Source organism: Mus pahari, chromosome X (assembly GCF_900095145.1).
Source record: "Mus pahari chromosome X, PAHARI_EIJ_v1.1, whole genome shotgun sequence".
Classification (NCBI taxonomy): domain Eukaryota; kingdom Metazoa; phylum Chordata; class Mammalia; order Rodentia; family Muridae; genus Mus; species Mus pahari.
In genome coordinates, this window is record NC_034613.1 from 61,957,799 (window position 1) to 61,984,026 (window position 26,228).

The 26,228-nt window shown below is 42.5% G+C and overlaps 1 protein-coding gene across 4 annotated transcripts; it reads left to right on the forward strand.

Annotated features, from left to right (window-relative positions):
- Positions 1–4,599: 4,599 nt before the first annotated feature.
- Znf275 (zinc finger protein 275) lies at positions 4,600–21,420 on the forward strand. Of its 4 annotated transcripts, none has more exons than XM_021187780.2 (6): positions 4,600–4,734; positions 6,822–6,897; positions 12,949–13,040; positions 13,488–13,602; positions 15,250–15,351; positions 15,565–21,420. In XM_021187780.2, exons 2-6 carry the CDS (start codon positions 6,870–6,872, stop codon positions 16,725–16,727), a joined length of 1,500 nt encoding a protein of 499 aa, XP_021043439.1. In that variant the 5' UTR covers positions 4,600–4,734; positions 6,822–6,869; the 3' UTR covers positions 16,728–21,420. The 4 variants fall into 4 exon arrangements, with proteins under 4 accessions (XP_021043439.1, XP_021043441.1, XP_029390103.1 ...); XM_029534243.1 differs by lacking the exon at positions 4,600–4,734 and adding an exon at positions 4,835–4,853; XM_021187782.2 differs by lacking the exon at positions 12,949–13,040.
- Positions 21,421–26,228: the final 4,808 nt, after the last annotated feature.

Genomic DNA, 26,228 nt, shown 5'->3' on the forward strand with positions numbered 1-26,228 from the left:
CAACAGAGGGAAGATTGTCTGTACTCCTTATCACAGTCCTTCACACTACATAGATAGCCTGCAACCTCCTAGCCAAATCCAAGAAAAGCTCTAGCATTGAGTCAGGCAAAGCTGGGGCTCTCTTCACCTTCTTTGGTCCTGCTAGCCCAGCAATACTAAGGGAAGGTTCAAGAATCCAGTAGTTGCTCAGTCAAGAAGGTTGTATATCTCAACTGGTCTTCAGTATACACTGGAATCCTGAAGAAGTAGGCTCTGTGCCAGTAGAGGAATGGACTTGCCAGCCAGAGAGAGAGAGAGAGAGAGAGCAAAGAGATTGAGCTTCTATTTTGTCCTTTATACAGGCTGCCAACAGAAGGCATGGCCTAGATGGAAGGTGCCTTTCCTTACCTCAAAGATACAAATTAGAAGTGGTCTTCCCACTTTAAATTATTTAATTAAAAAAAAAAAACTTGACTCCTAACAGCAGGGGCAGGGGCTGTCTCTGACTCTGTTGTCGGCCTTTGGATCCTTTTCCCCTAAGTGTGCTGCCTTATCTAGCCTCAAGAGAAGTGCCTAGTCTTACTGCAACTTGATATGGCAAAGCGGGTTAATATCCATGGGAGATCTCTCCTTGTCCGAGGAGAAAAGGGAGAGGAGCATGTAGTAAAAGGAGGTGAGAGGGAGGGACTGAGAGGAGAGGAGGGAGTTGAAGCTGTGATAGGGATGTAAAGTAAATTAATAAAAAGAAAAAAAGAAAGAAAAAAAATCCCTCACAGGCATGCTGAGACATTTGGGTTTTAGTAAATTCCAAATGTAGTCAAGTTGACAGCCAAGAACAGCCACCACAGACAGTAAGTGCTTTTATCCATTGAGCTATCTCCCTAGACTCATCATGGGAAGAAAGAATGATGATGAGGAGAGAGAGAGAGAGAGAGAGAGAGAGAGAGAGAGAGAGAGAGAGAGAGAGAGAGAAGCACTGAATCTAATTTCTTTTTGACTACTAACAAACTGCAACCGCCCCCTGCAAAGACCACCAACCTCCCCCACCAACTGCCCACTGCTCACCCCACCTCTCAGGGCCCTAGCATTTATATACCCTCTGAAAGTTCCCAGAGTTCCAAATGTCACAAAATCACAGAAACTATTTGCAGGTGGCAAAACCATGTCCCTACTAGAACGTGAGGCTAATCAGTCAGCTGCTATGAACAATCTGAAGCAGCACCATACCCCACACCTGGGATTAAAACAAAAAAAAATATTCTTATAATATTTCAGAGATTTTTTTAAGAAACCAAAATTCCAGAATTCTCACTACATCAAACCCTTTTAAAAAATTGTTTGTTTACAAACTCTAGGGCTATTCATATTTTGTTATGCTTCTGGGTTTGGAAAATTGACTTGTGTCCATTTTATCTAACTTCCTAAATGATTGATGTGAAGCTTCTCATTATATGCCATCTTTCTTCTCTTAATACCGACATGATCTGTGGTAATATATTTCTCATTTCAGATAACAATGATTACATATATCATCTTTTTCTTATTTAACATACTTCCTTACTTGTTCTTACTTATTTTTCACTTACTTTGCTATTCTTTTTTTCTACTCTTGGTAATGAGCTTCTGCCTTATAAAATGAAAATAAAAGAGAACTATAAATCAATATGCTTTATGAAATTATGCATAAAGCATTCTAAAAAACATTTTTAGCAATGTGACTTTTAAAATGTTAAAGGGTTGTACACCATGACAAAAGTTGCTCAAGGAAATACAAATCAAAATTTAATTCAATTTATTAACAAATGAAGAAAGGAAGAACTGGATAATTAACTCAGTAATTGCAACATAAGCATTTGAGAAACTCCAACATCCACTGCAGATTTTTAAAAAAGATTCATTGTTATATGTAAGTACACTGTAGCTGTCTTCAGACATACCAGAAGAGAGTATCAGATCCCATTACAGATGGTTGTGAGTCACCATGTGATTGCTGGGAATTGAACTCAGGACCTCTGCTCATTCTGGCCCAAAGATTTATTTATTATTATATGTAAGTACACTGTAGTTATCTTAGGGTGTCAGATCTCATTACGGATGGTTGTGTGCCACCATGTGGTTGCTGGGATTTGAACTCAGGACCCTTGGAAGAGCAGTTAGTGCTTTGCTTTTAACTGCTGAGCCATCTCTCCAGCCCCACTGCAGATTTTTTAAAGAATTATTTTAAACTCCCAGAAAACAAGATGGCAAACTTCTTAACATGACAATGAATATCTGTGAGAAACTCTTAAGTTATGTCATGCTTAAGATCAAAAGGTGGATGTTTTCTTTCTAAAATCAGGATGTCTACTCTCATACCTTTTGTTCAATATTTTATTGGAGATGATAGCAAGAAAAATTAGCAACAAACAAACATCTTTGATTCATGTATCATCTCTTGAAATTCTCACTTTTTTTTTCTTATGCTCCCTGCTCCGAAATTCTCACTTCTTAATATATTAGATCAAATTGATAATTTCTGGACTTTTTTATTGTAGACGCACAACAGACTAAGAATATCATCACATTGTTGACTGAAGCCACCAAACAGGGTGCAATGTACAACTCTAGGAAATACAAAACGAAACTTTGAGGATAATAAACTATTGACTTCATTTAGGTGAAGACTTCATAGTTGCATGCATGTTTATGAAACCTTACCAAAGTATGGTGCCAAAATCACAATTCAATTGCCATAGTTTAAACATGGAATTTATTGTATGTCAATTTCCAGCACATATGATTTAATTTTCAAACACACACACACACACACACACAATTGTGTAGAGTTAGGCAAATGATTTGAGCAGCCACATTACAAAGAAAGATACAGAAACGAGCACTTCAAACATAAAACATATTTAATATAATTAGTCATCAGGGAAATGATCACAGAAATCACTTACACCCACTTGAATGGATAAAAATAAAGGCTGGCAACCCAAATGTTGATGAGGATGAGAAATAAAATGAACTCTCACACATTTCTGGTAGGAGTCTCAATTGTGTATCCACTTTGAAAAACATTCTGGCAGTTGCTAATAATACATACCCTATTATGTGGCAAATTCCCCCTTTCAGGTTTTTACTCCAGAAAAAAAAAAAAGAAAGCATATGTTCACTCAGAAATATACACAACTGTTCATATAGTGAATAACAATCCCAATTGAGAACAGCCCACATGATAAAGTACAATGACAAATGACTCAGCAAAGAAAAGGAAAGGAAATATATTTCAGCAATATAGAGGAATTCCAAATGTATCAGAGTAAAGGAAAGAATTCAGACACAGAGTAGTAGATAATAGTACATACTATATATTCCATTCCCTTGCAACAGGAATTAATTACTCAAATAGGCTGTCTATAGTGAGAAATTTTAGAATAGTGGCATTCCTGTGGAATTGTGCTGGAATGGATGTGTGGAATTGGACTGGAAAATTTCCAGACTTCTCATAATGGTTTGTGTCTGGAGAGGGGTTTAGGAAAGGTAAAGGTATTTGTCAAAACTTATCATATAGGTTTTTACATTTTACTGAAAGCAATTTTTGCCTCAGAAAATTAAAAGGACAGTAAAAAAGTGGACTTCTCGTTTTTAACATGGGCACTGGGATGTGAAGTTCTTTACAGGTCCTCAGGTTTGCAAGACAAGTACTCTAAAGGCTGAGTTATCTCTCCAGCACCGAACTTTCCTTTCTTACACTAGATATGTCAAAATTATAGATGTTTATCTTTGATGTTGCTTTTGCCTACAGATACTGCAGTGTCATAGAAGCACACACACACACACACACACACACACACACTCCTCCTGATCATTCCAAGCATCACCTGGATGGATATTGAGTGAAGTTCTCATCACTCTTCTCAGGGCGGGAGAGAGGGGGTGTTGTATTGATCTTTGTTTATTAGTGCCTCCCTCGGGAAAACAGTATATTTAAGAAAGCAGTTACTTGTGCTGCCAAGGATTCATAAATGCAAAGCAGTGAAGTTGAACTGGCAGCTACTTACAACACCTCTAAACCAAGACGCTTGTTTTGAGATTCATGGCATAAACTGCTATTCTGAAATTCAGGTTACTGTTTATTTATTGCTATGTGATCCCTAATACGCTTATAGTACTCTCACAGGAGCTCTAGGGTGCCTGATGTGTGGCTCTTAAGATAGGCATTAGGGTCTAGTTTTGCTCACGGTTGTATTCTTGATGTCTGGCATAGACAGGGCTCAGGCCTGACTTTATGAAGGACTCTGACCCCTCTACTCTTTTCTTGAGTGCCCTCCTCCAGCCCTACCATCATTCTAAAGGGCCTGGCCTTATCAATTTCTTCATTGTCTCCGCCACTAACAATTTATTTTGCTTGTTTATTTATGCATTACTTATTTTTACATTCGTTCCACACTCATCACTTAGGATTCATGAGTTTTACTCCCCTAGTCTCATCTATCCCACCTCCTCTCCTCTCCCCGCCCCAGACAGGCCCCCTTCTGTCCCACCCCCCTCTCAGGCCAATCGCAGCCGACAGGCCGGGCGGGACCTGGGCCGAGGCGGGGCTTCGATCTCAGTACCCCAGGCGGCGCCCCCGGCTCCGGAAACGCGCTGCCGGGCTTCTGGGCTCCGCCAGGCACAAGCGGCTCCGTGGCGCTTCCTGCCACGCCGGGCCTGCTTACAACGCGCCCGTTCTTCTTCTGCAAGGGCCCAGAGTCACGCGCCGTGGGCCGGGTGAGCGTGCGGGGAGGGATGTGCAGCTCGAGTGATCATAAGATTGTGCTCGTGAGCAAGGATGTGTGGCCGAGAGAGCGTGTGGGGCGGCAGGAGGCTGTGCTGGGAGGCCCGTGTTAGTGAGTGGACCTCGGAAGAATATAAGGGGAAGGGGGCGTTTCGTAGAGTGGGATGCTGCTGGGCCTTGGAGCAAACCAGGGGTCAAAAGAAAAGGTCTTTGGCGGTGGGTGGGCATGGCGAGGCCCGGAGGCCTTCTAGTGCAGGGCTGGGGGCAGCGGTCCAAGGCGGGAATCGCGTATGTGTTGAGGCCTGTGTTGCTCTTTGGAGGATGCTAAGCACTGGGAACTGGTCAGGAGCTGGGGGTGGACTCACATACACAGCCCCCAGCGACTCGGAGGCCTTAGGGCTGCCATTAGGGCTAAAGGGACTTTCCCCTAGTGTGGGGGAGGGGTTGGGCCTTTGGGGCCCTGAAGAAGGTTCTTGCTTAGGGGGTGGGGGGAGGGGAATCTACCTTTCCATTTGAGTGGTGACTGCACGGGAGCAGGTACGTTTCCTGGGGCAGAAATTTGGGGGTGCAAAAGGGAATTCTTGCCAGATGAAGAGACCTTTTACGGTGGCCCTCCTTGGAACCACATTTTCTGGCACCACTCTATTGCTCCCTTCTCCTAAACTCCTTTGCTAGTTCCTCCAGTCTATATTTGGGTGATTAATTACATGTCTTTTTTTACACATGCATACTCCCACTTCCCTGCTGCCCAAAGCCCATGGTCCTTTTCAGTGCCCCCACCCCCATTTCTGGCGCTCTTCCCAGAGGGCTCACCCTGTGCCAGCTGATACCCTCTAACCAGATTTGGACTCAGAGGCAGGCAACCCTCTCCAGTCTTGTTGGTCAATGGAATATTTCTTCTTAAATCTCAGTCTCTACATTTTCCTTTAGGAGAAAATTTCAGATGGGACTAGTGGAATAGTACCTCTCCTGGGTAGGACCTATCTCCCATTGGACATTACTATAGAAACAACATTCACAGTGTCTGACAGTCTGGTCCATTACCCCAAAGTGGTCCTGAATCTGTATTTAGAATGCTATAGAGCAGTGATTTCTAGCCTCCTGTTAATGATAGACCCCTTGGAAAAATCAGCTAAATAGTGTGAGTTCTCTTCTCAGAAATCTAACCACCAGCATAACCTGAGAAGGAAGTTCCTGGGTAGGAAAACTGTCTGTCGTGTGTGTGTGTGGGGGGGGGGGGTATCCAAATTCTAAACAGGTCCAATCAATGTCTGCATGTTGAAAGATAGTAATTCTGTAACAGCCACCCAGACCTGTGGCTCTACCACTAGAATTTTCACTGAATTGTTAGCCTGGTTTCTAACAGTAATCCAGCCCTTATAAAACTATCTGGGCCCTTAGATGGCCCAGGGCAGCTGCATAGCATCTCACCACACTCCCAGTTTGGAATCTTTTATATCCAGATGGTGTACCCTCAACGATTCTGTACTTAAAATTTATTTTGATTTTTAGAAAGATGACACTGTGTATTGGAGAAATGGGAACATAAACCTTTCCTCAATTAAACATAACAAACAATATGAAATCCCCTTCTGGTCTACTTTCTGGCTTTTTATAGAATGGAATAAAGAGGGAAACTTCAACAGAGACAGGTGCCTAGGCAAAACAGAGAAAGCAGATGCCTTCCTACCCACACATACAGAAAAAGATATACACTGACATAAATATTCTAAGAGAAACAGATTCTCCTGGTAAGACAGTCATCCCTTTTGGCCTTTTAAGATTCTGCACTTTTGACTAGCAGCCAGATTTCACAGTACAAGATGGGCTCATGGGCCTCTCGCCCACCTTCTGGCCTGCCATGTTCATTTGGCCACATAAAGGCCAGGAGCACCTGTAGCCCCTGGGTCCACTCAGTACTTGCACCCTGTAGTCACTGAGGCACATCCAGACCTTGGCAGTACCATTTCAATTACACAGCTTGTCTTGCCCTTGAACACTCAGTATGAAAAGGACAGGATCCTGTAAGGTACACATATGAGCTGCTTCTCTGTTCACCCAACTTATTTCAATCCAACAGGTGAGACCTTCCATACAGGACTAATCTCTTGGAACTGTTCTAAACGAGATGAGTCATCCCTGTGTGTCATTTTTAGGTAAGTCTGAGTGTTTATAACCTGTCTGAAGGTGGTAAAGCTGCTGTGCTGCTGGAAGGCCCATGGGTGGGGATACAAGATAGTGAAGAAGTATTGGAGTTCTGGAAGCTTATATATGCCAGTGCTGCTAGATTACCTGCCCAGAAACAATTCTGACAATTTTACACACATAGTACCAGTAACCATCAACTGAGAAAATGTCTTCTAAGCGTAGCCACAGGACATTTTGATTGAGACCATTCTTCAATTAAGGGTCCTCTTCTAGGTTTGTGTCAAGTTGATGATAAGACCTAAAAAACACATGTTCTGAAGATATTCCTACTGCAGGTTCTCATTTCAATACTTGAGGCATTCTAGGTGTTTGAGGCACACTTGAAAGCTTCTGGAAACTTCTAGATGAGTCTTATTTGAGTGGTATTCCTGCCTCTTCCCCTACTGCTGCAGAAAGATAATGCCTGTCTAAGGAAGTACAAAGATGCTAAATTATTTCCCAGTTTTTTTTAAAAGATTTATTTTTTTTATTATATGTAAGTACACTGTAGCTGTGTTCAGACACTCCAGAAGGAGTCAGATCTTGTTACGGATGGTTGTGAACCACCATGTGGTTGCTGGGATTTGAACTCTGCACCTTCGGAAGAGCAGTCGGATGCTCCTACCCACCGTGCCATCTCACCAGCCCTATTCCCCAGTTTTTATGATATAGGTTGTTTTATGTCTGTTAAATTCAACCCTCAATTTCTGTTCTTCCAGGTAAAAAATAAAATGGTTATTTTGGGTTTCTTAGTGTTTATAATTCCATGCAGTAAATTCAAATGTTGCTCAGTTAAAACTTATATTGTAACTGGATAAAATTCGTGACTGAATACCATGTTCTATTTATTTATATGTTGATGGATACTCAGGATGATTCTATGGCTGGTACTGCAGAAAACACATATGTGGAAGTATCAATGACTAAATGTTAATTCATTTTTAAAAATTATATATTGTTCTGAAGCAGAAAGATTTACTCACCAAATGAACTCTGGTGTTGTAAAACTCATACTTGCCCAGCTCTGCAATTGACACTACTGCTGCACATGTATTCTCACAGCAGATGTTTATTAAACAGCTGCAGCATACACAGACTTGGCAAGGCCCAATATGAATTTTGCAGTTAACCTTGGCAAAGGCTTTGTGCTCTGGGTATGGATACTCAGGGCCTTTGTTTCCTTAGTAAAGAAAGACTGTTGTTTGCCTTAAAAGTTTAAGGTTTGTTTTCCTGCAGTGGTTCTTGTAGCTTTCTCTCCCACTTAGAGGTATTAGTATACTGTGGGAAAATCTTTAGGATTCAGGCTGTGCTTTTCTGTCCTGAATGAAAGTGACTTACTGGGCTGGTGAGATGGCTCAGCAGGCAAGAGCACCCGACTGGTCTTCCGGAGGTCCTGAGTTCAAATCCCAGCAACCACATGGTGGTGGCTCACAACCATCTGTAAGGAGATCTGTCTCCCTCTTCTGGAGTGTCTGAAGACAGCTACAGTGCACTTACATAATAAATAAATAAATCTTTAAAAAAAAAAAAGAAAGTTACTTATGTTCAAGGTTACATTACAGTCTGTGTCCTTTGGGTGCACTACAATGACTTTCATGTTCTGTATGGAACTGCTTTGATTTTCATCTCCAAAAATCCACTTCACCTGCAATTGGCAGTATTGTCACTTCTTTTCTAGATTAATTCTACCATTTTAAAGTAGAATAGCTGTGCAACACAGTGGTTAAGTTATCCAATTGTCTTCAGGATGGATGGTAGTTTTATTTTTAACCACAGTAGGGATTCTTGTGTAGTAATATTTTTCAATGATTTTCCTACACTTAGCTAATTGGGCAGAGTTTAGTTTCCTTTGTGAAAACAGGGCCTACTTTTTTTCCCTCTTCTTTCCATAAGTACCTTCTAAATTATCTGTGTATTCAAGGGCTCTGTTACTGTGGGTGGCCATCACATAGCCAGCAGGAGCTAAAGTGCTCTCAAGCCAAATCCCTGGGGTGAACTAGTATAGGAAAGGTTACTCCTATTGCTCAATGGGAAGGATAATTATCAATTATTTGAGGGTTGTAGGTCCAGGACTTTTCACAGTTAATCATGTCAATTAAGAAAAAAAAACACTTCAGTGGAATTTGTTCCATTAAAGGTAGATGGTTTGGAAGACCTCTGCTTGTGTGTGCATATATAAGAGAGAGGAAAATATGTATGTATTTGTGTAGTGACACTCGGAAATGGCATGTTGATGGTATTTAAATGTAGCTTCCAAACATAAATCTACTCCATGAAGCCTGCACTGTGATCACTATTTTCTGGTTCTGGCTTGGATACTTGGGGTTGTACATTATTTTCTAGAAACTGTGGTGACAACAACCAGTTCTAGTTGTGATAGTGACATTATGTGACAAGCAGCTCCAAGCATTCATCCCATATGCTCCATAAAAGAAAGCTTGCTCCATTCAGCATACCACTGGCTTACATTGATCAGTTGTTCCACACTATTATCATGTCCTACATGGTGCCAGTATCTGCTACATGTACCATGAATTTAGGGGGAACCAATGGAGAGAAGGTCCTGTCCTGATGGATCAGATTTTTTTCTGAGAAAAGCAGCTTCAAAAGAGAATTTTTCATTGTGAAAATGTTTGGAATAAACTGCCAGGGCTAGAGAATAAAGAGGTTCTAAGGAAGTGACATTTGAGTTAAGGCCTGAGTTCTTAGAAGAAACCTCTTGTGATAAGAAATGGTGTTCTCGGCAGGTCCACAGGCTTTGAGGGCCATAGCCTTGGCATCTTATATCTGCATGAAGGTCAGTGTCTGAATGGGGTGATTGGTGTAAAGCTACGCAATTGTGTGCTAGGCAAGAAAAGGTTTATAATAGACCATCTTTTTCCAGAAGTGCATATGTGGTATGATGTCCCTCTTCCATTTCATTTGGTAACATCAATGTCAATTGGAAGTGAATTGTTTTAAAAACAAAATCATGTAATAAGTTCATTGTTTTTATAGGAAGCCAAGATCAAACTAGACATTGAATGCCTAGCAGAAAGCATTAAGCCAGAGGAACTCTGCTTTGTCCACTGAATAACTGAGGATGACCTCACACATTTGGAGAATCCCTTTTGCTAAACAATCAGCAAAAAATGGGTAGGAGGACTTTCTAGGACTTTAGGGTCACATTAGTTAGACCTTCTGTCCATACCTTCAGGAAATCTGTACTTAGACTATTTGGTCACCCCTCTTCACATACTGCTTATAGATTCTCATTGGTCCTTTCTTGTTGACAGGTTTTCCCATATGGGTATGACATTATTCCCCTCTGAGTTTTCAGCCAAATGTCATCCCTACCTGTTTCTTCTGTAAAGAATTCACAGTTTTGTAATCTGCTGAAATGTTATCTTAGACTGACCACCTATTGTTTTTTTATGCATTGAGTTCTAGGACCTTGCATTAGAAACTTTAGAACTGTCACCCACCTTGGTCATTCACCCTGCACATTTTTTTTTCAGTATATTGGTTACAGTATATTATTTTCTGTGTTTTTACTTTTTAAATGTCTGTGTCCTTAGCATTGTTTTTAGACAGTACATAGTCTTCTGTTTTAATACAATCTAATAGTCTCTACCTTCTGATTGAAAGTGCTTGGTCCATTATATTTAACTTAGTATTTGCATAATAGAGTTCAAGTTTGTCATCCTGCTACTTATTTCCATTTGTCCCATATCTTTTCCCCTTTTCTTCTTTTGGAGTATTAGCATTCAGCACAGTCTTGATAAAAACACATGCTCATATGTTTAGCTACTGCTTATTCTTGAAATGCTCACCTAAATTTTAAAATTTTTGAAATGTAGAAGTTGAAAGTCTCATGTTTTTTTATGCCTCTGTGTAGCTCTAAGTGTGATTTAATTTCCTTCCACCTGAACATTAACTTTGGTATATTTTATGGGTATAGAACTGCTAAGGGCAAGATGTCTAAATGTCAGCTTTTGTCTAAAATATTCATCTATCCTTTGTTTTTGAATATTAGTTTATTCTCCATTTTTGATAGATTTTTTCTGACTATAAAATTCTTGGTTGACAGTCTTTTATTATAATACTTGTTTTCTTTCTTTCATAGCATTTCTTCCCTCCAGCTAATTTAAGATATTCCTCTTATCATTTTCAGAAGTTTAATTATGTTAGCTTTCTCTCTGACTTCATTTTAGATAGTTTCTATTACTATATCTTCATTTTTCCCACTATTTCTTATATTATCTAATCTTAGTCAGTGAAATTTTTATTTTAACATATATTTAATCTACAAAAATTCCATTTGGTACTTTTCATATCCTCTGTTTAATCTTGTATTCCCATTTCTCCTTCAGTAGTGGAGCATAGTTAAATTATCATCTTCTCTTATCTATAAGTCATATTAATCATTTCTGGATGCTCCTGTTGGTTGCTTATTCTCTTTGCTGTAGGTCACATTTTTTGTCTTTCTTGGTAGTTCAATAATGTTTTATTGGAAAGTAGATCTCATAATGATTATATCCTTGAGTGTCTAGACTTTGAGGGTTACAAGTAGTTATTTGTAAGTCAGTTTAATGTCCTTGGAACCTATAATTAAATTTTTATAGGGCAGATCTTTTGTAGTATGGGCTTTAAGAATAGACATTGAACCATGTTCCTTCTGTGTTGGTTTCTGAATGTTCTGGAGGAACATTAGGATTAAATATGAGTTGATTAGACCTTGAACATCCCCTTACCTCTGTGTGTCCTAGGAACTGTTCAGCTTACAGTCCTTGGGAGTTTCATTCAATATTTGCAGTCAGAAACGATTCAAGGGAAGCCTTATGCATATCTTTTTCATTTATTTTTTCCTACCTGGCACTATGCTTTCTGAAATCTGCTCTGCAGCCCCATCTGGCCTACCACCCAGAATGCTAGCCTCTGAAGCTTCTGATGAGGTTGCTAAGCTCTGTTTGGTTTCCCCCTCCTACCCACTCAATCTGGAGGACATTACCTCCAGGTAGAACATTGAATAGACAACAGAACTCACCTCATTTATTTATCTGGGGGATCATGTGCTTCCTACTGTCCTAGTATTAAAAACTATTGGACGCAGGCTTGTTTGTGGATGTTAAGTCTGTTCCTTGTTACTCCATCATGGCTGTACATGGAAATTTCCATTCATCCCTTCAAAGATACCATATTTAAGTCTTTCTCGAATGCCTGAATTGTTGTAATCCTTGAGCTAGTGCTAAAATGTTTCCTTATCACTTAATTATGAGTTAAATTGGGTTGACATCAGAACATGAACTATGTGTCTGTTTCTTTGAACTCACTGAAGCTGGAGGCCTATAATGCATAGACATCTGTGGTAAGATCTTACAATAGCTCACAGTCTTTGCAATACGGAGGGAAACACATATACACTCACTTGAGATCTTTTCTTTATCAATATAGTGTTTGAAGAGCTTTCCTTAGAAGTATTTTTCTCCAACTGTTTTTCCAATTTACCATTTTGTTGGATAATCTAGAAGAGGGTTCTTCGTGGTTTTCATCCAATGACTTGTGATATTAGGGTGTGCTCTTTGTCACCTCTCCTCCTTTCAGTCGCCCCATTAGTTTTAGATATCCATAAAAAAAGATACCTCATCTGAGTTATTTCCTCCGATTAGTGTGCTTCCTCCCTCTGTAGTACGAATTTTGACCTCACCCTGGCTTACTTTAAAGGAACTCTATAGTCAACCAATCTTTTGCCACTAGTCTTCCTGTCTGCAGCTCTCTGTAGCTGTCTTCAACTCAGCCTGGACTAGAATTTGTTTGTCTTATCTTACCTCCCTTTGGTCTACCTAGATTAATTCTTTTCCAGCTTACTTTCCTACTGTTTCAAATATGCTTTCTCAAGCATACTCATGCTCTGCCTTGTCATTCAGCCAGCCTGAGAGAGAAGACTCTGTAAGATTTAAAGCTAGGGAAATCACTAATGTCATCCCAGGGGACCAAGAAACAGGGCTGTTGTCACTCACAGCTTTTTTCACTTTCCTTAGCTACGCCTGCTCCCCAAGGTCTTGCCCTTCCCCAAGACAGAGCCCCAGGAAACCAGGTCCTGGCAGTCCCTCTTGAGATGCCGGAGGCCCAGGTGAGCTGTGCTTCCCTCTTGCCTTGCTTGAGATTTTGTCACTGCTCCCTGATTTTGGCCTCAGCCTCTGCCTCTTCCCCAGCATGACATGCTGCAGGGTATGAACCCTGGCCACTGCCTTCCTTCCTGTCCTCTGCTTCTCTCCCACAGGCTGCCAAGGAATGAATCCCCAGTGTGCTTTTGATGCCCGTTGTATACATAAGAGAGCTGAGTCTGAGTCCTTTGGGAAGACAGTGGGAGTCCCAGGGCCAGTCAACCCAGGTCTCCTTTTTCGTGATCATGTTTTCTTTCTAGGACTCCTTGAGATTGTGGCTAGATCTCCACATTAGCAACATGCACAGATGTGAATACTTCAGGCCCTAATCTCTTGCCCCTGGCATCACTGATACCATCCTACCTCATTACAGATTAGGTAAAAAGACTGACTATCAATGTGATTTCTTTCAGGATTTGGTGTCATTTGATATTGTACCGTGGCACCTCACAGAACAGGAGTGGCTGAGTCTCAATTTGAACCCGGAGCAGCAGGCACTGGCATATTCCAGGGCTGTGACCTCCATTGGTAAGGATGCCTCCAGAACTTCTCACACTCAACACCTACTGAAAGTGGAGTTGCAGATAGATGGGCTACCCCTTATAACCTCACTTTGACCTTCCTTATTGAAAACACTCAATAGCAGCTCCCCCAACTCCTTGTGGCATGGAAAGATCTCCATCCCAGTCCTTCATTTGAAAGAAATTAGAACAGTCAATTAAATGACTGAGCACATAAAGATGCTTCCCACAGAGCCTGCTGACCTAAGTTTAGTCCCCAGAACCCATAAGGTAGGTGGAGACAATCAATTTCTGCAAGTTATCCTCTGACTTCTACAAGTACACCTTGACATTAACATGCTTACCTAGTCACATACATAATAAATAACTGTAAAAATAGAAGTTAGAGTAATCTTGTTATGATAATTTAGAGTACTGTTAAAACTTAATATACTGTATTTAGATAAAGAGTATACCATACATTAAATTGATCAGAATAGATGCTATATTTGATTTCAACCTGAGACAACATATTATACCGATTATATCAATATATACAAATATATATATAATATATTATATTGTATTATAACAATCATGGCCAGTTGATTGGAGCTCATTGTTGAGAGTTGTTTATCAGATGTTTGCATGGGGTATGGAATTTTTAGAAGAAGCATGCTACATTCTTTCCAGTAGTGACAAGCGCCAACAGGCCCCCAAAACCTGGGCGCTGTCCTGAGGCAAAAAGTTCAAGGAAACTCCTGGAATGGTGGCATTTTGTATAACAAATGCTCCAATGTCCTTGCTTTAGTTGGAAAACAGATCCATGTGCTTTCCCTTAATACATAGCCATATCAGATCCTGGGCAGTCAGTCCTTGAGCTGACCCTTGGGTCTAGGCAGCTAGTCACTGCCCTACATAGGAATTTACCATTCTCTAGGAAGAAGGAAGTCTGTGATCTAAAGAGGAACCAGGGTAGATACTTAGAACCATTGATAGCTGAATTACACCCATACACAAGCATTACAATGGCCTAGGGGGAAGGTGGACTATAGGATCTTTGGCAAGGGCATGAAACCCTTGCCCCCAGCTACTGACTTTGAACTGTCTTTAGGTGGAGCTGTTTTTGATCCCAGGTGTTAACATTGAATGTTATCCCTGTTGGTTCCTGCCAGCCCTTCCAGGTTTGCTTCTCTGTTTTGTGTACTTACTTCCCTATTTTCTTCTGTATAAATAGTCTGATGCTCAATTTGACAATTCGCATTCAGATACCACACTACCTTGTGCCCATGTCTGTTTGTCACCCCTCATCCGCCGAATCCTCGCTCACCTGCAACCAGGGACCCTTTCCCCGCAGATCAGGGACCCCAGAAAAGTCCGTCTGCGGCAGAAGCAACTGTTGAGAGTTTGGATTGAGAGTTGTAGAGGTCTGGGAAAAACATAGTGTTCAGCAGACAGGGGTGGAAAATGGTGTAAGTTCATCTGGCCAAGATGCTACATATTGTGTTTCTGGAGCCTGTGCTAAGAGGGCCCAGAGCCTGCCTTCCTACGGTCCCCAGAAGGAGCTTGCCCTTGAGAAGTGCATTTGCATTGCATATATGACTTATATAATACAGTAATAGACAGCTCTTCCATAGTGACATCATCAGTGGCTGCCTTCTTCTTCCATTAACAGGAGTTCCTGTTGTGAGTCCTGCTTTGGTATCTCACCTGTCACAAGGACAAGTTCTGTTGGTATCAGATCCATCCCTCAACACAGATCACACTAAGCACCCTGGTGAGCCTAAAGGGAAACGAGAGGAAATTTGGGGGAGGGACTCTGATTTGGGTTAAAGGCAGCTGCTGAGCTCTTAGGTTTGAAATTAGACTCAGTACTCTCCCACCTTTCCCTCTGGTGCTTGCCTCTGATGGCTTCAAGGTCCTTCCTGGTGCTCAGCAGTGGGGGTGAGGGGATAGACAGTTGTGTCTAATTTATGCTTTATCATTGTAGAAAGCAACTCTGGAACTTCCCACCAGAAGATGGGTGAAGAAGCCCAGCTGCAAGAGATGGCGTCCACGAGTTCCCCGAGGGCCAATGACCCCAGCGCTGAGGTCAAACAGAATGGGGACTCTGGGGGAAGGGGAGGGAGCCCACAAAATCTGCCCATAGAACACCATTTTGCATGTAAAGAGTGTGGGGACACCTTCCGCCTTAAAGTGCTCCTTGTTCAGCACCAGAGGGTTCACAGTGAGGAGAAGGGCTGGGAGTGTGGCGATTGCAGGAAGGTCTTCAGGGGGGTGTCAGAATTTAATGAGCACAGGAAGAGCCACGCAGCTGTGGCCGCTCAGCCCCGACCTGGCCCCAGTCGGGCTCTGGAAGATGCCTTGGAAAAGAGGGAGCAAATGGAGAGGGAGGCGAAGCCCTTTGAGTGTGAGGAGTGCGGGAAAAGGTTTAAGAAGAACTCAGGCCTTAGTCAGCACCTGAGGGTGCACAGCAGAGAGAAGCCCTTTGATTGTGAGGAGTGTGGGCAGTCCTTCAAAGCCAACACCCACCTCTTTCGACATCAGAAGCTTCACACTTCGGAAAAGCCCTTTGCGTGCAAGGCGTGCAGCAGGGATTTCCTGGACCGCCAGGAACTTCTCAAGCACCAGCGGATGCACACAGGCCACCTGCCCTTCGACTGCGATGACTGCGGCAAGTCCTTCCGTGGTGTCAACGGCCTGGCAGAGCACCAGCGCATCCACAGCGGCGCCAAACCCTACGGGTGTCCTCACTGCGGCAAGCTGTTCCGGAGGAGCTCAGAGCTCACCAAGCACCGGAGGATCCACACCGGTGAGAAGCCCTATGAGTGCAACCAGTGCGGCAAGGCCTTCCGCCAGAGCTCCAGCCTGCTGGAGCACACACGCATCCATAGCGGTGAGCGGCCTTATGCATGCGGCGACTGCGGCAAGGCTTTCCGAGGGCCTTCTGACCTCATCAAGCACAGGCGTATCCACAGTGGACTGAAACCCTATGAGTGTGACAAGTGTGGCAAGGCCTTCAGGAGGAGCTCAGGCCTGAGCCGCCACCGTAGGATCCACAGTGGGGTCAAGCGCTGTGAGTGCAGTGAGTGTGGCCGCGTGTTCAAGAGGCACTCAGCACTGCAGAAACACCAGCCCTCCCATCGCGAGTAAACACTGCCCTGGGACCCATAGCAGGTGTCTGCAGAGGCTATGGCTCAGTCAAAGGAGATGAACAGTTCTGTAGCGCTTATCTACTTTATTTTGTGAGAGGTTGAAATGATTTATACTGCCACCAGCAATTTATAAATATCAATGTTTCCCAGTACACCTATTGAGAGTAACTTTTACCATTTGAACATAGATTGGCTATTTTTCCAGGCAGAAAGTACTATCAAGGTATTTCAGTCTTCACATCTAGAATGAGAAGAAAAATCTGCAAATGGGGGGTCTAGTACAGAGCTGGGAGGTCCTTTCCAAGCTCTATCCATAAGGGAAATGTAGCATTGTTCAGTGGCATCAATATGGAAGGAAAATAGCCCCAAGGTTTTAGCCTACTTGAATTTAATTTTAGGGATGTAAATAGAATGTTCAAATGCCATAATATTTAATTTATTAATTTAGTAATACATATGCATTGTAAATCACATTATATGAAATAATATATTAACTTAGAGAATACTCCATTTTCACCATACTCCCTTTGTTTTCAAATACTCCATGTGCATTTTTGACCTTACCAACATGGGAGCCTGTTTGAGTGATCTGAGCTATGGTAGCACTGTGACAATCCCTGTGTGAGGCTCTCACCAGAAGTCTCTTCCCAAGCCATAACAACATAATATTAGTACTGTTCTTTGTGTGTTTTAAAATTAGCACTGTACCTACAACATCACCACTTAAAGTGGTGATTTTTCAAACATCACTCCTGGGTCATACTCCTACTAAAACTTACTGGGCTGGAGATAAACTGGTTTTCCTTTCATTTTGCTAAGCTAATTCAGTCCAGTGACCCCTATGAACACCCAAAACAAACATCAGTTGGGGGTTGTCCTCACACAGTATCATTTTGTTCAAAAGAAAGTGAGAGAGCACCCCCAAATGAAAGGGACATCTTCAGAACATAAAGGTAAAATGACACCTCCTCCTTGGAAGATCCTTACAACACTCCCTCCATTTGCAGCTTTGACGTGGGGAGTGGTCATAATCCCTACCTCCTAAGATTCTCTTAAGGAGTGTGCCTTGCATGTAAGGATACTACCTGGCAAGGAGGTGTATGTACTCAGTGAAGGTCACTTGTTGGCATCTCACAGCTCATGAGCATCAGAAACAGGGATGGACCCCTCAAGCCTCCTGACTGCTAGTCTCATCTTTCATGCAATGACTACAATTGTATTTCTGGTTTTTTTGCATGCAAATTATTTGTTCATCTCCTTTGACTAGTTAGCAATTTACCTTGGATATATTGACTTTACATAGTAGTTCTTTCTATATCAATTGTGATGTTATTTTCTAATTTTTATTGCTTTGTTTTTTTGTACTTTATTACATTTTTGTTGTGTAAGTTTTAGATTTTTTACGTATCCTTGAATTCTTTTTTTATGTTAACCTGTGACTTTAATTGCTTCCGTACTTACATATGATGATGTTTTCTTTGAGAATTTACAGAAAAAAAGTTAAATCGACTGCCTTCCAAAAAAGTGACCATACAAGGTGGGCAGGTTGGATGAGAGTGGGCCAGAGAAGCAGGCCCAAGCCACATTCAAGATGCAGACTCGCTGTGGGCAGCACTTGACTATACAACCTGGCTACTGAGGCATACTAGAGACATGTCTGTCACACATTGCTCAGAGCACTCTGTGCCTGCTCATCATTATAGCCCCAGCCACTAGCAACAGGGCTCAGCTTCACCTATACCAACAGAATGGTCTCAGTGTGGCAACAGCTAGCCATCCTTCAAGCTGTCAGGAGCCTTGACTATTTTGGATTCACTGGCTGAGCAGCAGCTCCATCTAAGAAACATCTCAGACACAGAAGATTGACCTGACTAGTAATGTCATATAACCTTCGTTCTCCTCCCAAAGTGACTCTGGAATGAGAGAACTTTGTGGTTTCTGCTTTGGGCAACTAGATTGAGAAATGTGCCTGTGTGTTCTGGCATCACTTCCTACCGTCACATCTAAGAGGGGTGACATACAGGCCTGGAGAAAAATGGAGCTATGTTCTTCCAGTAGCCTGCATGCCATGCCACAAAAGCTGGTTGCACCAGGTCTGGTCTAGGACTTGGAGCAGCCATGCCCAGGAGGGAAATAAAACAAGATCAGAGGACAGGAAGCCACCTGACATTCATGTGGCACAGAAATTGAAACTGATCACACTGCATTTGGGCCATTGCATCAAGCAAGCCCCCTCTGGAGAAGAAACAGCAGGTGAAGAAGGTGGTCACATCAGGGCTGTGGCCTGAGTTTCCAGTTGTGCCCTGAGGGATGTTGTAGGGCCAGAAAATGTGCCATTATTGTCCCCTAGTTAGGGAGGTTGGGCTCTCTATGGGGCATAGCCTGAAAGGGCTTTCAGCCCCATCCTGGGAAGCAAGATCTAACTGACAGTGACCTCTGATCTTGGTTAGAAGGGCCTCTTGAAAGCCCCAGGCCACCACAGTGGCCCTGTAGACCTTCTCTATGCCGGAGAGAAGCCAACAACAGTTGCTACATAGCAACTCCTGTTGCTCTGTGGACTCAATTCTGGTGGTTTCTTGTAAACCAGTCTGAACCCACTTCTTTATCTAATTACTTTTCTCATTGTGAGCTGTTAGGACATGTTTTGTACAGCTATTATTGGGTAAGGAATGTTGACATCAACAAGGGAGCAAATATGGCACCTTTACATTGAAAGAATGCCATTTCTTGCTCAGTCACTCAACAATTGTCAAGGTTGACAAAAGATATTATTGAAGTCTAGAATAACACTAACTTGGAAGGTAGCAGTGTGAGATGCCACAGTTAGGGCATGGCATCTCTTCCCATCCCTTCCTACCCTCTTTTACTCTTTTCTAGTTTGGGTTCTGTAATTTTTTTTCTCTTGAACAAATCCTTTTTCAGAGTTAACACTAAAAATCAGTGTCTTTTCCATGACTGTTGTCAGATCAGCTTTTAAATGGTGTTGGCAGTGAAATCCCCACTCTCTCCAAATGTAGTCAAGTGTTGTGGCTTTAACATGTGGCCCATAGTTGCATCCTTTGCCTTGGGTAATGTGGGGGTGGATTTCCTTGGATTCTCTAGGTGTACTTCTATGTCCAATGCAAACGTGAGCAAGCTTCTTGCAGTGTGTGCTTGTCTATGCATTTGTGTATCTACCTCATTGCACTTTTCTTTCTAATCACATGTATTCTTGCAAGGGAATGGAGAGCAGCTGGATTGCCTAAAATTCTAGCTCTCTACAGACATCTACCCTTTACCATATTAAGAAAGAAATACTCTGGCTTTTATTAGAGTTTTTTAATACTTGCTGAAGTTTTTAAAAAGCAACTGTTTACCATTTTGCTGCTTATTATGATTAACTATATCAATTGGTTGTATCATATTCACTCTTGGATTTACAGAATAATCCCCACCAGATCACCAGAAAGATGGGTGGGCATCTTTCTCCCATGATATTGCATTCCGTGTGCTTGATTTTGTGCTTGAACTGGCATGACACCTGCCCTGCCTGCAGTCCTAGGCTGTGGCCCTATTGTGTGCCACGTGACTTGCCACCTCACTTCTGGACAACATTAATCAAACCAACCCCAGACACCTGACCCAAAGGCAGCAACAGGAGTCAGACCTGATTGGAGAAGATGGACTTGGCCTTTTAGGGCTATGAAAAGCAAAAGAGGAAACATGTATCTAGTTGGTATTGGAGGCATCGAGGGATGCACAAGGTATTTCAAGGAGTTGCCCCTGGAAGTAGAACCAAAGAGATCTTGCTGGCCTGCCCAGAGCTGCTTGGGTCCTACCATAACAGGCCTGGCTGTATGTTCTTGGATTGCTGACAGCTGTCTACATCAGTCTATGTATGTCCCCAGCATAGATACTTCCCCTCCCCTGCAATGCCTTTAGCCAACTTGAATGGCTCTTGTGCTTTTTTTTGAAGTTTGTCAAGAGCCAATTGCATTTGACAGTTGGGCTGCTTCCTGAGAAGATTCTCATTGCTGGCTTTCCTCACATTCTACCCATCCAGCATTCCTGGCCTAAATCCAGTTGATTGACATGAACACCTGTTTAAATGTGGTACTGTACTCTGTTCACTAAGATGGGTGTAAATCTATGCCTTTTAGTTTCTGGGTTTAACCCATGATCTTCTGTATGAGTGTAATTCCTTTTCTGAACAGCATTTGACTCATAACATGAGCTCATTATAGCCCATTTTATTCTATTTTGGAAGTGTTTTACTACTTTCAGCAAACCCGCTAGATTAGGGGATTGGTGACACCTCTATTCCTAGTGTACTGACATTCTGTAGTTCACATTACATTCGTTTGAGTACTTACTTTCAAAAATAGAAATGGTATATTTGAACATGATCCTCAGTGCTACTTGTGTATCTCTGAGAATAGTAGTTGTGTCCTGCCCAGTTTGTATTCAGTTTTAGAGGCATTCTTGTTCTTCCCTAGTCTGATTCTCTTGTCTGTTTTATGGCACTCACTATAATCAGCCTTGCACTAGAGTTGTTTGTGGACTTGGCTTCTCCTCCCCTTTTTCAGCCTTCCCCAACCTATTAGATTGTGAGCTCTTAGAAGACAGGGGTGGCCCTTTATGTCTAATCCCCTACCAAATCTAGCACAGTGCCTTGCATCTAGTAGATTTTAATAAATATATGTTAAATGGCATAGGTCTTTCTTGACTCATTTTATCTGTGCTTCCTTTAACAGCTCTTCCCATTGTCTTCACCATGGGATAGTTCCACATAGAGAAACATCCTTCTAGCACTGAACTCAGCTGCCAGCTTGATCTCTGCTGGGATTGGTGATCTTTACACTTACTGGACACCTGGAGGGAACAGGCAGCACTATGATGGGTGGAGAGGAAGGTTTGCCTAAAGTGGAGAAACTTCTCCATCTCTAATTGGCTCCCCAGCTCTGAATCTGAGATGAAAGTCAAAGTCCAGACTTAGACTTGCTCAATAAGAGCCTGAGAATGAGGTGGAAAATGGGTTCTGGTACTTGACAGTATACCTACCTCTTAAGGCTGAGAAAGGACAGCAGTGAGAGGTCCTGTTGGCAGCCAGTGGCACCCTCTGTCTGGTAAACATTGCCTCAGAAATAAGATCAGATACAAATGTCTCAGATTGGAAGCCAGCTGCCCAGTTCGGGGCAGGATGGGAGACGCAGTGGGAAAAGAAGCATGACTCCCTAAAAAGTTGTTTCTCTAGATTCTGGCAAGGACTCAGGGATGCCTAATCATTTTTCCTCTAGCATCCCATCAGCATAGCCAGTGACTCTTAATAGATTTAGGTGGGACTGGCGTAACACCTACGTGAGTCTCTCCTTCCCAGTGCCCCTGCCCCAAACCCAGCTTAGCTATTTCTGCTTACAAATCAGTTGAGAGAAATTAAACTGTCATTTTTGCCTGGTTTTGTGTATTACTAATAATTCCATCTATTTTTCCTTAAGTGTGTACAAGCATGATTCTAGCAAGCTTGAATTGGCATGAGACAAAGCCACAGATTGTTTAGACAAGCTAACCCAGGACTTGCTTGGGGAGGGAGGGAAGGAGGGTGGGCGGGCACAGCCTAGAACTCCCCTGTCTGTTTGTCTCTCCCTCCCCCCTCTCTCTCCTAGTGCCCTGCCTTGCAGAACCTGGTAGCTTCTCCATCACCAACTTCTCCAGAGCAAAACAGAAGGCATCAGATAAAGCAAGGATGTATGTTTTGGCTTTCTCTTTAGTGGAACATTCAAATACCCAAATGTCTTGGAGATATGCAAAACCTCAGCAGTTTCTGGTTGTCATTTTATGTGCTGGTGTAAGCACTACCCTCTTCCTTCTGTCCCAGGTTCCCATCACATAGTCTGCCTTGGCCCTCTTGGAGCTGGAGGCCCGCCAAGCAAAGACAACAGGCTATAGACAAGGTGGCTTCTGCTTTGGTGCTTACTACACCTTAGCTTCCTTTCCTCAATGTCTCCTGGCCCATTCTCCTAAAGACTCAGTGTCTACCCATCCTACCCTCCCAGGCATACACTGGAAATGCATTTCTTTAAAATGCAAAGCCAGTGGTGTTGCACTTGTATAATCCCAGCACTCAAGAGGTGGGGGGCAGAAGGATCTAAAGTTCAGGGCGGCCTGAACTCTAGGACAAGACCCTATCTGAAAAATGAAGTGCTAATCACAATAATATGACTCCAGACTTTTCAGGCAGTATGTACCAGAACTATCCCAACTTCCTCATGTCTCATCTTTTTTCTAAACTGTATTCAATATACATTTATTGGGTGCCTGCTATGTGCTTAACCCCAGATGCAAAAGCAAATGGAAAGGTCCCTGCAAGAGAATTGAGGTTTTCTGTAGACAAAATATTTTAAGACAAGTGTTCTGTTAACCTTTAGAATTTATATACGTTAGTGGTATACTGGATGGGACACAAGCTAGAGTCATGAGAAAGAAAGGGGCCTTGGTTGAAGAAATGCCTCCATGAGATCCAGCTGTAAGACATTTTCTCAATTAGTGATCAAGGGTGGGAGGTCCCAGCCCACTGTGGGTGGTGCCATCCTTGGGCTGGTGGCCCTGGGATCTATGAGAAAGCAGGCTGAGCAAGCCATAGAGAGCAAGCCAGTAAGCAGCACCCCTCTACATCAACTCCTTCCCCGATGAGTTCCTATACTGACTTCCTACAGTGATGGACTGTGATCTGAAAGTATAAAGCAAAGAAACCCTTTTCTCCCCAACTTGCTTTTTGGTTGTGATGTTTCATCCGAGCAATAGAACCCCTGACTAAGACAAGTGGACACAATTTACACTTCACATAAAGTAACTTTAGGCCCACCCCTGCCCTGTACCTACTTCTGTTAGTTTTGCTTCATTGGCATCCCTGCTTCTGTCTCTGCCTGTCCCAGGCAAAACCACTCTGTCTGAACCAAGGTAAAAATCAGTTGTCAGGTGTAGAAATCCTGGTCCCCAAACATTTACTGACCAGTAGGACATCCTGTGCTCCAAGGAGATGCTAATTTCCAAAGGCAGGCACCGGGCTCAGCTACATCCTGTATGGGAGATCTGCTTCTACCTCTCTGTCCATCCCTGCCCTCTGTCCCACTCATGCCAATTCTATCCAAACATCTAAATTCTTTCTGTGTTATGTCAATTCTGCAGAAGCATGAACTCCTGCTTCTGGGTCAACAGTCTAGAGGCTTTTGCCAATTCCTCCTACTATACTATATTGTCATCCTATCTGTGGACTATCACCCACCCAGAAATTTTCTTCAACCCCGGCTCTATCTCCCATACCACCATCATTGTCCTGTACCCCACTGAAAGAGGTACCCTCTGTCCTTCCAGGGCCCTTTGTGTTATCAAATCATGATCAGATCTGTTATAAGTGGCCTGTGCCCAAGAACCACCCCCAAGGCAAGGTAGGGTAGATCTGCCTGACCTCTAGTGCTTGGCTGTAAGGCTGTGCTTATATAGCAGGAGGGAAAACAGATGATATCTTTGGAGTACACAAAGGACCACAACCATCCCTCCTCCACTGAAAGTTAAATCCTGAGTCCTTGGAGTGAGGTGGCTGGGACAGGGTATGCAGCCTCTGCCTGGTCTTGAAGCTGTGGAGATGATGGACCAGATCATCCACTGGTCATGGGAGGATCTGCTGGGCTGGGCCAGCCTTAGCTCTCAGGGACACTGGACATAGAAACCACAGCGGTGCTCATGGAATGGTTCAGTAAGTACATAGTTAGGGTGAGTATTACAACCTCATTTAACTCAACCTAGAAACTCCCTCACAAACATGCCAGGGGCTAGCCTAACATAGATAATCCCTTATAGGTATGACAGGGGCTTGTCTCCTACACAATTCTACATTCTGTCAAGTTGACAATTTTAATCATTAGGCTAAGTATGTCAGGGGTAGAGCTGGATAAAGGTGAGTAAGATCAAGGTAGAGGGATGCCAACCTATTTGGAATTGACAAATTGTGTCAGATTCTTGAAGGAGGAGTGAACCCTCCTTTGACTCAAGATTCCTGCTATGCTTTGAAAATATTATTTTACATTTATTTACTTTTTTAGCATGTGTGCACATTGCTGTGGAAGAGCTATGAGTGGCAACACACATGGGGAGGTCAGAGGACAATTTTCAGGAGTTGATTCTCTCTTTCTACCATGTAGATCCAGAAATAGAACTTTGGTCAGCAGCTTGGCCCAAGGCTCCCAATAGGAGCCTCTTAAACCATGAACCAAAATAAGCTTTTCTTTGTAAACCTTAGTAACTAGCCCTAAGAATTCTGTAACAGCAATAGAAAATGGACTTTACACCTCAAAGGCCAGGAGTACTATACAGTTTGGTGGATTAGTAGAAGGGACTGAATGGTAAAGATTAGGATCTGTTGACTTGAATCTCAAGAAGTCTCAACACCAAGCCCTCTTTGGAAGGGCTTGAAGATAACAATTTATCCAAAACTAAATGGCCAAGGTCAATGTCCAAATTTTACCACTAAGGAACAAATGTAAAATTTAATAATTGTTACTTTAATTCTAGTATTCATTTTCACACCCTGAGTTTCAGAATTGCCTCAGACCTGTCAACTATGTTTGGCCCTTGGCATCCCTAAGCTGCACTCTTGCCCACTTCCCACCTGCTGCTGATGGTTTTGAGGCAGCTAACTTCAAAAGAAAAGTTTTAGCAACATGTTTGCCAGAAGTAAATTTGTGCCTAGCATTAACAATGTAGTCTTGTGCTGGCACAAGCTAGAGTCATCTAAAAAACAAAAAAATGGAATCTCAGTTGTGAAAATGCCCCCAGTAAATTGGTCAGTGGGCAATCCTGTGAGGTAATTTCTTGATTAATGATTCGGGAGGGCCCAACCCATTGTGGGAAGTGGTACTGGATGGTATTTTATAAATGCTGGCTGAGCTAGTCATGAGGCAGTAAGCAGCATTCTTACATAACTTCTACTTTCAGATCCTGTCTCCAGATTCTTGCCTGTTTGAGTTTCTGCCTTGACTGCCTTCAGTAAAGTGGTGGACTGTTACCTGGAAGTGTCAACTAAATAAATCCTTTCTTCCCCAGGTTCTTTTGGTATTTTATCATAGTAGTATAAACCCTAAGTCAGATCCAATCTTTATGGAAAATGGCTAGCATTTGTAGTAGTTTCTTCAGTGATTGTTTTCCTGAAGCATTTTGGAAAGCCTGGTTTGAAGTTGCCTTAATTTAACATAAAAATCTGTTTGAAAGCCTTTTTCTATGCTTACTGAATTCTTCATTTTCATATTCTTTAATTATTTTGTGATCAGATATGTCTTATCAAAGACATAATGGTACATTATGTGTAGAGTAGGATGTTGCATCCTTTGGGAACATATATGCTGAGAATTGTTTAGCTGGGTCAAATAACAGATTTAGTTTTTGCTTTTGAGAATTCTCTATACTGATTTCTATAGTAGCAGTCCCAGGTGGTAATCCCACCAACAATGAATGAGGGTTCCCTTTC